At 40.3% G+C, this 15,654-nt stretch overlaps 1 protein-coding gene across 1 annotated transcript in view; it reads left to right on the top strand.

The window, feature by feature from the left end:
• The window catches only part of DDX46 (DEAD-box helicase 46), a 71,078-nt gene that overhangs the window by 29,783 nt on the left and 25,641 nt on the right, over positions 1-15,654 (top strand). Inside the window, exons 14-15 of the mRNA XM_080803596.1 lie at positions 10,493-10,657; positions 11,374-11,536. Of these exons, the coding sequence (XP_080659722.1) occupies positions 10,493-10,657; positions 11,374-11,536 (328 nt within the window). The remainder of the gene's footprint in view (positions 1-10,492; positions 10,658-11,373; positions 11,537-15,654) is intronic.

Here is a 15,654-nt window from a genome sequence, read left to right as displayed (position 1 = left end):
TTCCTTTTTTTTTTTTTTTAAGATTTTATTTATTGGGGTGCCTGGGTGACTCAGTCGTTAAGCATCTGCCTTTGGCTCAGGTCATGATCCCAGGGTCCTGGGATCGAGCCTTGCATTGGGCTCCCAGCTCGGCAGGAAACTCTCGCCCACTCCCCCACTTGTGTGTTCTCTCTCTCGCTGTCTTTGTCTTTCTGTCAGATAAATAAACAAAATCTTTAAAAAAGGAAGAAAAAGATTTTATTTATTTGAGAGAGAGCTGAAGGCAGACGCTTAGCCAACTGAGCCACTCAGGGACCCTGGATAATTGGATTTTATTTATTTATTTATTTTTTTGTTAATCGGATTTTTTAAGAAGACCACAAGTAGTAGAAGAGTTTCCCTCTTTTTTAAACCTTATTGATTTTTTTTTTTTAACTTACTGAAGAAAAACTTGTACTTATTAGTGGACATCTTCCTAAGGGCTACAACACAATGTGAAGAACTCCTTTTGGAACCAAAGACAATGGAAAAGTAGATTAGGAATCCATTTGTTCCTGATCTGAAATTAGAGTCTGTTAAAAGTAACATTTGACAGGATATTAAAAAGCAGTTTTCCATGAGAAATTGCTCCATAGTTTCTGGGTTTGTTCTTTTTTAATTTAGTAAAAATAAAGAGTAAGAGAAGAAATTGATTAGATAAAGAAATTAATCTTTAGCTTAAGTTAGCCATTATGGAGGATATATACTTTGGTGAAAGTATGTAAAAAATAATACTCGTCTTTGTATTTGTGTGTTCTGTTTTTATTATCAAAGATAAGAATGTTTTAATTGGCCTAAATTTATTCATGCCTCTGTCTAATACAAAATGAAGGGACCTCAAGATTCTGAAGAGATGTACTCCAGGTTTTCACTTTCTTTCATTTTTTTTCTTTTTTCCTTTTTTCCTCTCTCTCTTTCTTTTTTAGGATTTATTTATTTGAGACAGCAGGGGGAAGGGCAGAGGGAAACAATCCCAAGCAGACACCCCACTGAGCACAGAGCCCCACTCAGGTCTCTGTCCCACGACCCTAAGATCATGACCTGAGCTGAAGCCAAGAATTAGACGCCCAACCAACCAAGCCACCAAGGCGTCCCACCGAGCTTTCCACTTTCTTAAAAATACCAATCACATAGTAAAATGAGAGAGTAAATGTGCTTGTCAGTTGCACACTATAAAGCACCATGCTTGCATCAGTCATCTTAAGGAGCTCACTATCTTTTTATCTCATAGGAGATTACTTTAACTTTGAAGGCTGTCTTCAAATTGGCATCAAAATTAGATAGATGGTTAGACACCTTAGCATCTCTGAGTCTCTCTCTCTTGAGGGCACCTATGAAGTATTGGTGGATAAGCAGTTACTGAAGAATAACATGGCTGCTACATAAGGAAATTGAGGTACTGATAAAAGACAGATTTTTGGAAACTTATTTTTAAGTCTAATGTAATACTTTATATTAGAGGAAACAGATTAAGGGATGTAATTACACTTGACTAGCCCTCCCACGCCCCCCTCCATGCCCCAAGTTTTTATGATCTAGTCCCCCCCCCAAATTTTTTTTTAAAGATTTTATTTATTTATTTGACAGAGATCACAAGTAGGCAGAGAGGCAGGCAGAGAGTTGGGGGGGGGGGGAAGCAGTTCCCTGCTGAGCAGAGAGCCCGATGCAGGGCTCGATCCCAGAACCCTGGGATCATAACCTGAGTTGAAGGTAGAGGCTTTAACCCACTGAGCCACTCAGGTGCCCCTAGTCCAGGGTAATTTTTGCCAATATAGATATCAACATCTCAAGGACCCTGTTTGTGATTTAAAAATTGGGATTGGGTTGTTTACATTGGTGAGCAAATTATTTTCTTGAGGATAAAGAGAAGCATTGCATATCATCAAGAGAAGTACAAGACAGAATGTGTCAGTCTTTTAGAATGTCTCTAAAAGGAGCAAATGCCAATGATGAGTTGAATCAACAAAAAGTGGAAAAACTGGGCACCTGGGTGGCTCAGTGGTTTAAGCCGCTGCCTTCGGCTCAGGTCATGATCTCAGGGTCCTGGGATCGAGTCCCGCATCGGGCTCTCTGCTCGGCAGGGAGCCTGCTTCCTTCTCACTCTCTCTGCCTGCCTCTCTGCCTACTTGTGATCTCTCCCTGTCAAATAAATAAATAAATAAAAAAGAAAAGCTTTAAAAAAAAAAAAAAGTGGAAAAACTGCTACCTTTGTAAATGTTAGTGACTGAACTGATGATCTTAGTTTTAGCGTATGAGTGTGAAAGGAGAAGTTTATAGATTTACTTGGCAGACCACAGATGACTTGAAATATCTGTGTAGTGTGAGAGAGGAAACATTGAAAATTTCAGGAACAGCTTTTATAACAGCTTTTAATCAGTATCCCCCAGTATGATAGCTCCCAATCTGATAATCAAGCCAGTGGAAACACAGACCAGTCATCATTGAAAAAGTGTGTGATCATTAGGATCATTCTGTAGCCATCTTCATGACTCTAAGCAATAGTAGATAGTCATAAGGTAAATCTAAGCTCCCATGTGCAGTACACTGTTCTAGGAAGCACAGGGTTTGTAGCTTATTCAGGAAGCTTTCTCTGTACTATGACGAGAAAAGGAGTTAGGTTTGATTCTCCAGAAAACTTTTACCCTTTGATACTGTCTTTTCTGAAAATGTTGAGAATGAAAGGTTACTTGTGAATAGTCTAGGAAGGTAGGATGTGTATCATTCTTTGAAGAGATCTTCAAGGCCTCAGTGGGGCTTTAATGTGAATTTTCTTTTTTTTTTTAAGATTTTATTTATTTATTTGACAGAGAGATCACAAGTAGGCAGAGCAGCAGGCGGGGGAGGGGGAGCGGCGGGTGGGGGAGCAGGCTTCTCACTGAGCAGAGAGGGCCCCCCCCCCCCCCCCCGGCTGATGCAGGGCTCAATCCCAGGACCCGGAGATCATGACCAGAGCTGAAGGTAGAGGCTTAACCCACTGAGCCACCCAGGAGCCCCTAATGTGAATTTTCTGATCCTTGTTCTCACATCTATACAGTGAGAAGTTGAGACTAAATGAGCAGTTCTTTGACTTGTTTAAGATGATCAGATATCTGAAAGTCACAATGCTTTGTATGTAATGCCCTAAAATTTGCAAACATTAAAGACCATTGTATGAGTTTGCAATGATATTACTACCAAATTCATATTATCAAACTAAGCATGGTTAATGATTGCTAATTTTCATTAATGTACTTTAGTCATTCTGAAAATGTTGTCATTTTAGGTAGGAAATTCAAGAGAAGCGTTGCAGGTAAGATGACATAGGAACTGGGACTTGAGTAAAGTGAGAAATTGAGCCGTGGGGATATTTGTTAGAGAAGTGTTACAGACAAAGCACCAGTACAAATGCCGTGATGTGGGAGCTTGCTTGGCCAGTGTCCCCAGCGCAGAATAAAGAACGGGGAATGTGGTATGAGAGAGGAGGGGATGAGGATAGAAAGCTGTACTGATGGTGTGAGCATGGTGAACATATAAGACCCTGTACAGCTGGGGTAGGAATTTGGGTTTTGATTTAATGTGATGAGTTACATTAGAAGGCTTTTTGGGCTTTTTTGTTTTTTGGCTTGAACTTACAGCCTTGAGATTAAGACTTGAGCTGAGATCAAGAGTCGAATGCTCAACTAAGCCACCAGGCACACCTATATTGGAGGGCTTTGAGCAGAGGAATCCCTGATCTAATATTTTACATTTTTAGTCTTTTTTTTCTTTTTAAAGATTTATTTATTTATTTATTTGACAGACAGAGATCACAAGTAGGCAGAGAGGCAGGCAGAGAGAGAGAGAGGAGGAGGAAGCAGGCTCCCTGCTGAGCGGAGAGCCCGACACGGGGCTCGATCCCAGGACCCTGAGATCATGACCTGAGCCGAAGGCAGAGGCTTTAACCCACTAAGCCCCCCAGGTGCCCTACATTTTTAGTCTTAATGGTTACACGTGCGCATAGGTTTAATGGTACCCCTTCTCTACACTCTCTTTAATCTCTTGGCTGATTATTTTGGTATTCTACTTCTCTAAATAGTGTGCTTTTATTTCTCCTTTTTATTTTTCTGTTTTTTTATATTACTTAATGACTTCCCATGGGGGAATGTAATTTCTCTGTTTCCCTTCCTCCTGTCACATTCTTGCATCATTTTCATCCTTTATTTTTTCAGTAGATCTATGTTGCTATTTTAATTGAATCAGTATATAACATTATGGCAATCTAAATGTTACTCAGAGCTGGACAGTGTATTAAACTGATTATTTTTAATTTCTTCTATACCTTTTTGTTTTCTCTAGAGATAATTATCTTTTTATGTTTGTTGACTGGATTTCTATATATTTAAAACTAATTAAATGCCAAACTCTATTAGTTACATAAATCTATCAAGTAGTTGAAACACGTCAAGTTTTCTGTTTGTTTCATCTTCCTTAAGGAGTTTTTTCAGAGCCTGTTGACCTGTTCCAGTCATGGTTTGTTGTTTTCCCTGCTTGTCATATAGCTGCTGTCCTGGGATCCATCATTCTGGGACCAACAAAGAGTTCCCCTTTGTTTCTCACCTTGTTAGGTCCCCAGAGTTCTATAACCCAAGAATAGATCTTTTCTTAAATTATTATTTTTTTTTAAATAGAAGCCTTCATGAATTTCTGTGTCATTCTTGCATTAAAGGGCTATACCAATCTCTGTATCTTTCCAATTTTTTTTTAGCAAAGGTGTTGCTAAAGCAAGCACTTAAGTGATTAATTTTAAAAAAATTGTTTTTATTCAAGAATAATTAGTATATGGTATAATATTAGTTTCAGGTGTATAATATCCAGGTGTACAATACTCAGTACAGTATTACTCAGTACTCATCCTGATAACTGTACTCTTAATCCTCTTCACCTATTTCATTCATTCCTACATCTGCCTCCCCTCTGTTGACCACCAGTTTATTCTGTTTTTAAGTCTGCTTTTTTTTTTGTCTTTTTTTATTCTTTGTTCGTTTGTTTGGTTTCTTAAGTTTCACATACAAGGAAATCATATGGTATTTGTTTTTGTCTGACTGACTTATTTTGCTTAGCGTTATACCCTGTAGGTTCATCCATGTCGTTGCAAATGGCAAGATTTCATTTAAATGACTTTTTTTTTTAAGATTTTTGTTTATTTATTTGACAGAGAGAGGCACACTGAGAGAGGGAGCACAAGCAGGGGGAGTGAGAGGGAGAAGCAGGCTTCATGCCAAGCAGGGAGCCCAATGTGGGGCTCAATCCCAGGACCCCAGGATCATGACCCGAGCTGAAGGCAGACGCTTAATGACTGAGCCACCCTGGCACCCCTAAATGCTTCATTTAAGAAAAAAAAATTTAAGATTTTTAAAAATTTATTTGACAGATTGAAAGAGACAGTGAGAGAGGGAACACAAGCAGGGGGAGTAGGTAAGGGAGAAGCAGGCTTCCTGCTGAGCAGGGAGCCCCATGCAGGGCTCCATCCCAGGATCCTGGTTTATGGCCCGAGCCGAAGGCAGATGCTTAATGACTGAGCCACCCAAGTGCCCCTGAATGACACGTTTTTAAAGATTGCCTTCTACCTATATAGGATTTGTGTCCTCTGAGTTGATTTTCTCTTTGCTTTGGTTTCTGCATTCTGTAGATGTCTGGGAATCTGTAGTTTTCTACTTATGTTAAAGGGAGAAAAGACAGCTTAAAATTCAAAGCTCTCTGTGCCAGAGCAGGACTTACTAACTCTGAGTTTCAGTGTTGTGATCTGGTTGGGTCTTTCTTTTGGTTGGGGAGTATCTTCTGCTTGTCTGTCCCTGGAGAAATAATGGCCAGTCTTCTGCCTGGAATAGGAAGGTCTGTCTCCCATTTTGGGTTGGGAAAGAGGCCCTGAAGGAGAGGTGGGAGCCTCAGCATGGAGCATTATGTGTTTACTTAATGCTTTTCCTCTTAGGATGTTATCCTTGGTTCATCCAGTCATGTTCTTGTTTTATTCTCTCCAGAAGCTAAACCTTTAGCGTTGGCTAGGATGAGAGAAAGGTCCATTGCTTGGCTGAGTAGCAGGCTAGGACGAGAGAAAGGTCCATTGCTTGGCTGAGTAGCAGTTGGGTGGAGGTCCAGTGATTTGATTGCTTTTTTTTTTTTTTTTGAATGCTTCTTAAGCAGACCTTGTATAAATTCTCCTTATTTTGGCACCCCACCTTTTACCTCCATGTGGGAAGAACAGCTCTGTTCTCAATTTTTCCTCACTGCTAGCATGGGATTCTGCTTTCTTGAGGTTGATTAATCTATTACCATCTTAAAACATTTTTATTGCTTTTTGTTTTGTTTTATTGGCAAATTAAGGGGTATTTACATACCATAAAACTCATGCTTTTATTTTTTTAAAGATTTTATTGATTAGAGAGTGTGTGCATATGATTAGAGAGAGATAGTGTGCCCATGAGTGAGGAGAGGGCCAGAGGGAGAGGGAAAAAGAATCCTAAACAGACTCCCTGCTGAGCGCAGAGCCTGGTTCAGGGCTCAATCTCATGATCTTACAACCCTGAGATCATGACCTGAGCCAAAATCAAGAGTTGGATGCTTAACTAACTGAGTCACCCAGACACCTCTCCCTTCTTGCTTTTTTTTTTTTTTTAAATATTTAATTTATTTATTTGACAGAGAGAGAGAGACAAGCAGGCAGAGAGGCAGGCAGAGAGGGAGGGGGAAGCAGGCTCCCTGCTGAGCAGAGAGCCCAAGATGCGGGGCTCGATCCCAGGACCCTGAGATCACGACCCGAACCGAAGGCAGAGGCTCAACCCACGGAGCCATCCAGGTGCCCCTGCTTTTTTTTTTTTTTTTTTTTTTTTAATCTTTCTTTGTATGCTAGTATATTTGAAACATTTAAATTAAACAGACTCAAAAATAAGAACACTGCAATAGTCTTACATTAATTAAAGAAATCAGCTTTTGGGGCACCTGGGTGGCTCAGTAGGTTAAAGTCTCTGCCTTCGGCTCAGGTCATGATCCCAGAGTCCTGGGATCGAGCCCCGCATCGGGCGCTCTGCATGGCAGGGAGCCTGCTTCCACCTCTCTCTCTCTCTTTGCCTACTTGCAATCTCTGCCTGTCAAATAAATAAATAAATAAAATCTTTAAAAAAAAAAAAAAAGAAATCAGCTTTTAATTTTCCCACAAGGAAGCCACCAGTTCCTATGTTATTAGCAAGTTCTACCAAATATTCAAGGAATAACTATATTCCTAACCATTTCAAAGTATGAAAAAGGATGCATACTCAGCAGTTTATAAGATCATTGTAATCTTTTTTTTTTCCAAGATTTATTTATTTGACAGAGATCACAAGCAGGCAGAGAGGCAGGCAGAGAGAGAGGAGGGGAAGCAGGCTCCCCATTGAGCAGAGAGGCCAACGCAGGGCTCGATCCCAGAACCCTGGGATCATGACCCGAGCTGAAGGCAGAGGCTTTAACCCACTGAGCCACCCAGGCGCCCCTGTAATCTTTTATTTTTAAAAGGGCTCTCAGTCCTCATTATATACCATAAAAATTGACCTGTTTTAAATGTATAATAACAATGTTTTTTAGTGTAATACGCATTTGTGCAGCTATCACCACAATCCAGTTTTATTTTTTTTAAATCCAGTTTTAGAACATTTCCATCACCCGAAGGATGCCTCATGCCTATTTTTACTCATTTCCAATATTCACCCCAGTCTGAGGCAGTTGCTGATCTACGTTCTATCTTTATAGATTTGTCTTTTCTGGACATTTCATACAAAATTCATGTATTACACATCTAACTTATTTTACTCAGCATAATGTATTTGAGGTTTATCCATCTTATAGCATATCTTTCATTGCTGAGTGGTTAGTATTCTGTCATATGGATATATATCATATTTTGTTTATCCAAGAACTGTTTGATCAGTATTTTGGATTATTTCCACTTTTTGGCTGTTACGAATGATGCTGCTGTGAATATTTGCTTACAAGTGGACATATGTCTTCATTTCTACCAAGAGGTAGGATTTCTGAATTGTGTGGTAATTTATGTTTAACTTTTTTCTTTTTTTTTTATGTTTAACTTTTTAAGAAACTTTCAGACTTTTCCGTAGTGGCAGTTTCATTTTATAGACCAATATAATATCGGTATCTCAATCAAACAAGGTATAGTTTAATGTAGAGTGATGCAGAACCCCTAAAAATTGTATTAGGGAGCCAAATATAGTAATGCTTAAAGTAATAACAAATCACATTGAAGTTAGTATTGTTTAGATGCAAAGGCTAGTTTAATGTTAGAAAAATCAACTAAGAGTCACCTGGGTGGCTCTGTTGGTTAATCACTGACTCTTGGTTTTGGCTCAGGTCCTGATCTCACAGATCCTGAGATCAAGCCCTGCAGTAGGCTCTGTACTCAGTGGGGAGTCTGCTTGAAAATTCTCTGCTTCTGTCCCTTCCCTTACTTGCACACACTCTCTATCTCTAAAATAAAATTGGGTCACTTGGGTGACTCAGTTGGCTAAGCGTCTGCCTTCTGCTCAGGTCATGGTCCAAGGGCCCTGGAAATCAAGCCCCGTGTCCATCCAGCTTCCTGCACAGCGGGGAGTCTCCTTTTCTCTCCCCCGCCCCCTTCTGGTGCTTATGCTTTTTCTCTCTAATAAATAAATAAAATCTTTAAAATAAAATAAGTCTTTTCTTAAAAAAAGAAAAAAACAAAATCAAAAAGTGATAATCCACCCTATTTTTAGAATAGAGGAAAAAACCATACCGTTATCTAAAATGTGGAAAAGGCATTTGATAAAATTTCATTTATTTTTATTTTTTTAAAGATTTAATTTATTTATTTGACAGAGGGAGAGACAGCAAGAGAGGGAACACAAGCCGGGGAGAGGTAGAGGGAGAAGCAGGCTCCCAGCTGAGCAGGGAGCCTGATGTGGGGCTCGATCCCAGGACTCCGGGATCATGACCTAAGTCAAAGGCATATGCTTCACGACTGAGCTACCCAGGCACCCCTAAAATTTCATTTATGATTTAAAAATTCAGCAGAGATGGGTAGGAGTTGGAAGAGAGATAGTTGGAATAATCCAGATAAGAGATGTTGAGGTTTAGGGAAGGAACCCAGGATTTCCAAGTGCCTTGGGTAGGACTACTCCTTTCACAGATTTCACATCATTGATTGGAGGGAAAATGTGGTCCTAGAATTCTGTGTATTCCTGGCAAGACCTTTATCCATTCCAATTTCCAGTTTCTCACCACTGTCTGCCTTGAAACTATCATTAATCATTCATTACTTCTATTTTTCTTGTTTATACCAGGCATCACAAGAGTCCTAGAGGTACCTATATCCTACCCCCTCAACAGTATGTCAGCCTTCATTGCTCTCTGTGTTCCTGTTGCTTATATCAATCTTTGACACATAATGTATTTATCTGTCCACCTTCCTTCGAATACAAACTCCATGAAGACAAGGTTTTGTCTGTTTTTACTGCATATTGCAAGCACCTAGAGCAAATGCCTTACAATATAGTAGCTCAACAAAAATGTGTTGAATAACTGACAGAAAACAGTGTTACCAAGGGAGAATAGTTGTATCCCAGATAAAGTTTTAAGATTGAGAATACTGAATTTGTTGGTGGATTGGGTGTTAGATCATTGAGAGAGAGAGGTGACAGATGGCTCTTCCATCTTTGCCCTAAATATGTGAATAACTGTAGTTCCCATTCTTAGGAGGGGGGAAACGGAACAAAGAAAATTATGGGTTAAAATAGTTATTTGAAGGTAACAATTTTAAAAGTTACTGAATAAATGTTCTCAAAATTTCCTTCTTGTGTATGTGTTGGGGGTTATTTTTATTTATTTATTTTTAAAAAGTTCTTATTTGTTTAAGATAGAGAGCACCAGTGGGGGAGGAGAGGGAGAAGCAGGCTCCCTGCTGCGCAGGGAGCCTGATATGGGACTCGATCCCAGGACCCCAGGATCATGACATGAGCCCAAGGCAGACACTTAACTGAGCTACCTAGGTGCCCTTTTTTTTGTTTGTTTGTTTTTCAAGATTTTATTTATTTGAGAGAGAGAGGCAGACTCCCTACCGAAAAGGGATTCTGATGCCGGCTTGATCCCAGGACCCCAAGATCATGACCTGAGCTGAAGGCAGATGCTTAACTGACTAAGCAACCTAGGTGCCCCTTTTCTTTTCTTTTCTGTTCTCTTTTCTAAGATTTTATTTATTTATTTGACAGAGAGAGACACAGCGAGAAGGGGAACACAAGTAGGCTGGGTGGGAGAGGGAGAAGTAGGCTTCCTGCTGAGCAGGGAACCGGATGTGGGGCTCCATCCCAGTACCCTGGAATTATGACCTGAGCCAAAGGCAGATGCTTATCAACTGAGCCACCCAGGCGCCCCCAGGTGCCCGTTCTATTTGGTTTTAACATCATATGAATTTTGGAGACTATACTCACCATATTTATTTGCAATGTGTTTTTAGGTTATGCGCATTGTGGATAATGTCCGTCCTGATCGACAGACAGTTATGTTTTCAGCTACTTTTCCCAGAGCTATGGAGGCTTTGGCTCGCCGAATCTTGAGTAAACCCATTGAAGTACAAGTTGGAGGCAGGAGTGTGGTTTGCTCAGATGTGGAACAACAAGTGGTGGGTACAATCTTTAGGAAATCCTCAGTTTCCTGGATGTTTAGGCAGTATGTGACTCTTTGGGGATCATTGTGATGAAGACAGGTAATTATCTAATTTTAAACAGGATACAGCTCAACCATTAATATTTTATCCGATAAACTTGAATAAGCAGTTCCTTGGAATAGCATGTTTAAAGATTTTATTTTTATGTATTTATTTGACAGACAGAGACCACAAGTAGGCAGAGAGGCAGGCGGGGGGGAGAGGGGGAAGCAGGCTCCCCACCGAGCAGGGAGCCCGACACGGTGCCTGATCCCAGAACCCCGAGACCATGACCCAAGCCGAAGGCAGAGGCCCAGCCCACCAAGCCACCCAGGAACCCCGGAACAGCATGTTTAAAATGCCCTTTTTAGTTCCTCCCTTTCGAAGAGATGGGACTGGTGGATGGAAATATATATACCTATTTTATTCTTTAGTTAATAGGATGTGACGTCAAGAGGCAGAGGGAACTAGATGATGGTTTGCTCACATTTGCAAGCCCCTTCTCTCAAAGTTAGAAATTTTTTTTTGTTTTACTGGTTAATTGGTTAAAATCAACATTTTACTTCCTATTCCTAAAGATATAGCAAGATGTGGTCATTTAGCCATTTGCCACAAATAAAATGAATATTTTTGCTTAAGAGATATATCTGCATTTTTACTCCCATTAACTTGGTACAACTTGATATTTTCAGATTGTGATTGAAGAAGAAAAGAAATTCTTGAAGTTACTTGAGCTTCTTGGCCATTATCAAGAATCAGGATCTGTCATTATATTTGTGGATAAGCAGGAACATGCTGATGGTCTTCTGAAAGATTTAATGAGAGCATCTTATCCTTGCATGTCCCTTCATGGAGGTAATGTTTAGTGAAGTATCTGTTGAGTAGTTAATTTGGCCAAGCACTGCTGTGTTCTGAATGATAGTATTTACCATGTACTGTAATTTAGAGCCAGATTTCATATCATCTGTCTCGGTTTTTATTCACAACTCTATGGGGAGGTTCAGTATTATTGTTGTTCCATCTTAGAGATAAAGAAAAGAAGACATTGGTTTGACCAAACTGTATAGCCATTAATCAGATAAAGAGAAATTGAACTTAACGTTTTCTGTTTCATGTTAAATCCTTTCCATTGTGCCATGCTACTTAGAATTTTCATGATTTACATTAGACCTTTAATTGAAAATAACATTTTGGTTTTTTGTTTTTTTAAAGATTTTATTTATTTATTTGACAGACAGAGATCACAAGTAGGCAGAGAAGCAGGCAGAGAGAGGGGGGAAGCAGGCTCCCTGCCAAGCAGAGAGCCTGATGCGGGGCTTGATCCCAGGAGCCTGGGATCATGAGCTGAGCCGAAGGCAGACGCTTTAACCCACTGAGCCACCCAGGCACCCCAACATTTTAGTTTTGATGTAACATTTCCATTGTTAAATATATGTGGGACTTAGAACACTAAGTGTTCTGGCGGTCAGTGGCTTTGTAATCAGCCACCCCAAAATTTAGTGGCAAGTGTCATTTATTTATAAATCTGCACTTCGGGTGGAGCTCAGCACATATTATCTAGTTTCTGTTTCATGTTGTATCTACTGGGGTGGCTTAATTGGGACTGGGGGTCCATTTCCAAATTGCCTTAACTTAGGTGGCTGGCGTGTTGGCCCTGGCTCTAGACTGAGTTCAGTAAGGCAATTGGCCAGGGGTGATGGTGCTTCCCTTTGCAGACCTCTCCGTGGGACTACCTGGCTGGAAGGCAAGGACCAAAAGCTGATAAGGCCAGTTAAGGATGGTACTGGGAATTGGCAGAACTTTCATTTTCACAATATTCTATAGGTCAAAATAGTCCCAGGACTGGCTGAGATTCAAGGGGATAGAGGCATAGACTCCCAATTCTTGATATGAGGGTCATTCCCTATGCAGAAGAGTATATAGAATAGGCCATACTTCTGCTATCATCTTTGGAAAATACAGTCTACCATACCATATGTCATTGTGGATGTAATTAAAAGGGCTTTTAGATACTTTGATGGTATATATTTGGTTAACTTTTAATGTTTGAAAGTACCTCATATTTTCCCCCTTTTTTGTTACTGGGTTAAAATATACATTATGTAAAATTTACTATTTTAACTATTTTTAAGTATGTAAATCAGTGGCAGAATTTTCTATGAGGCTTATTGATGTTTTATCATGTATCAGAATTTATTTTTTTCTTTTTTTTTTTTAAGATTTTATTCATTTATTTGACAGAGATAGAGAGAGAGAGAGAGAGCACAAGTAGGCAGAGAGGCAAGCAGAGGTAGAGGGAGAAGCAGACTCCCCGCTGAGCAGGGAGCCCAGTGTGGGGCTTGATCCCAGGACCCTGGGATCATGACGTGAGCTGAAGGCAGATGCTTAACTGACAGCCACCCAGGTGCCCCCAGAATTCTTATTTTTTTAGTAAGTATTTTAATTCTAGTATAGTTAACACAGTCTGTATTACTTTCAGTTGTATAATATAGTGATTTAATAATTCTACACATCACTTAGTGCTTGTCGTAAGTGTACTCTTAATTCCCATCACCTATTTCACCCTCCCCCCCCAACATCTCCAGGGGTAGCTCTTAGTCTGTGCTCTAGTTAAGAGTCTGTTTCTTGTATATATGCGCACATATACCTACATCTTTTTTTTTTTTTTAAAGATTTTATTTATTTATTTGACAAACAGATCACAAGTAGGCAGAGAGGCAGGCAGAGAGAGAGGAAGGGAAGTAGGCTCCCTGCTGAGCAGAGAGCCCGATGCCGGCTCGATCCCAGGACCCTGGGACCATGCCCTGGGCCGAAGGCAGAGGCCTAACCCACTGAGCCACCCAGGCACCTCACACCCTACATCTTTATCCATTCATCTATTGATGGATACTTGGGCTGCTTCCATATTTTTATTGGATTATTTACTTATTTCTGAAATTATTTATTTATTTACTTGCATATTTATTTATTTGTTTTTTTTGACAGAGGGAGACACAGTGAAAGAGGGAACACCAGCAGGGGGATTGGGAGAAAGGGAACAGGCTTCCCACAGAGCAGGGACCCCAACACAGGGCTCAGTCCCAGGACCTGGGATCATGATCTGAGCCGAAGGCAGACGCTCGGTGACTGAATCACCCAGGTTCCCTTGCTTCTGTATTTTAAATAATAATGCTATAAACCTAGGGGTGCATATGTCCTTTTGAATGAGTGTTTTTGTATTCCTTGGGTAAATACCCAGTTGTGCTATTACTGGATTGTAGGGTAGTTCTATTTTTAAGTTTTTGGGGAATCTCTATACAGTCTTCCCACAGTGGCTACACCAATTTGCGTTCCCACCAAGAGTGCTTGAGGATTCCTTTTTCTCCACATCCTTACCAACACTTGTTGTTTCTCATGTTGTTGATTTTAGCCTTTCTAACACGTGTGAAGTGATATCTCATTGTAGTTTTTATTTGCATTTCCCTCATGAGTAGTGTTGAGCATCTTTCCATTTGTCTCTTGACCATCTAGATGTCTTCTTTGAACATGTGTCTGTTCATGTCTTCTGCCGATTTTTAAAAATTTCAATTCAATTAATTAACATATAATGTATTATTAGTTTCAGGGGAAGAGGTCAGTGATTCATCAGTCTTATATAATACCCAGTGCTCCTTACATCACATGCCCTCCTTAATGTCTGTCACCCAGTTACCCCATCTCCTCTCTCCCCTCCCCTCCAGTAACCCTCAGTTTGTTTCCTATGATTAAAAGTCTCTTATGTTTTCTCTCCCTCTCTGACTTCATCTTGTCTCCTTCTCTGACTTCATCTCCCCTCCCTCTCTGACCTCCCTTTCCCTATGCTCATCTGTTTTGTTTCCTTTTTTTTTTTTTTTAAAGATTTTATTTATTTATTTGACAGAGAGAGATCACAAGCAGATAGAGAGGCAGGCAGGGAGAGAGGAGGAAACAGGCTCCCCGCTGAGCAGAGAGCCCGATGCGGGGCTCGATCCCAGGACCCTGAGATCACGACCCGAGCTGAAAGCAGAGGCTTCAACCCACTGAGCCACGGAGGCGCCCCCTGTTTTGTTTCTTAAATTCCACGTATGAGTAAGAGCATATGGTATTTGTCTTTCTCTGACTTATTTTGCTTAGCATAATACCCTCTAGTTCCGTCTACATTGTTGCAAATACGTTTCATTCTTTTTGCTCTGAGTCACCCAGGAGCCCTTCTTTGTTTTATTATTATATTTTTTAAAGATTTTATTTTTAAGTAATCTCTTTGCCAGTGCGGGTCTTGAATTTACAATCCCAGGATCAAGAGTTGCAAACTCCATTGACTGAGCTAGCCAGGCTCAGTTGTGTTTTTATTTGACTTGCCTCGGGAGATGTATCTATGAGAATGTTGGTTTGGCTGGTGTCAGAGTGCCTGTGCTCTCTTTTAGGATTTTTATGGTTTCAGTTCTCACATTTAAGTCTTTAACCCATTTTGAGTTTATTTTTAAGTATGGTGTTAGAAGAATTCCCTATTTGTTAATGCTAAGTAATAGTCCATTGCATGCATATGCCACATTTCCTTTTTTCATTCATCTGTGGATGGACACTTGTGTTGTTCTGCCTTTTGGCTTCTGTAAATAATGCTACTTTGAACACTGGTGTACAAGTATCTGTTGGAGTTCCTGTTTTTATTTCTTTTGGGTGTATAGCTGCAAGTGGAATTGCTGGGTCATATGGTAAGTCTATTTTTAACTTTTTGAGAAACCACCATACTATTTTTTATAGCCGTTGCTCCATTTTGTACTCTCACCAGCAGTGCTGTAGGGTTCCAGTTTATCCACAGCCTGTCCAGCACTCGTTGTTTTTCCTTTTTTTCTTTTAAAGATTTTATTTATTTGGGGTGCCTGGTGGCTCAGTGGGTTAAGCCTCTGCCTTCGGCTCGGGTCATGATCTCAGGGTCCTGGGATCGAGCCCCGTATCGGGCTCTCTGCTTGGCAGGG

Source organism: Martes martes (assembly GCF_963455335.1).
Source record: "Martes martes genome assembly, chromosome: 5".
Lineage (NCBI taxonomy): Eukaryota > Metazoa > Chordata > Mammalia > Carnivora > Mustelidae > Martes > Martes martes.
Note: the sequence above shows the minus strand (reverse complement) of the source record. Positions and strands in the feature narration are given on the sequence as shown.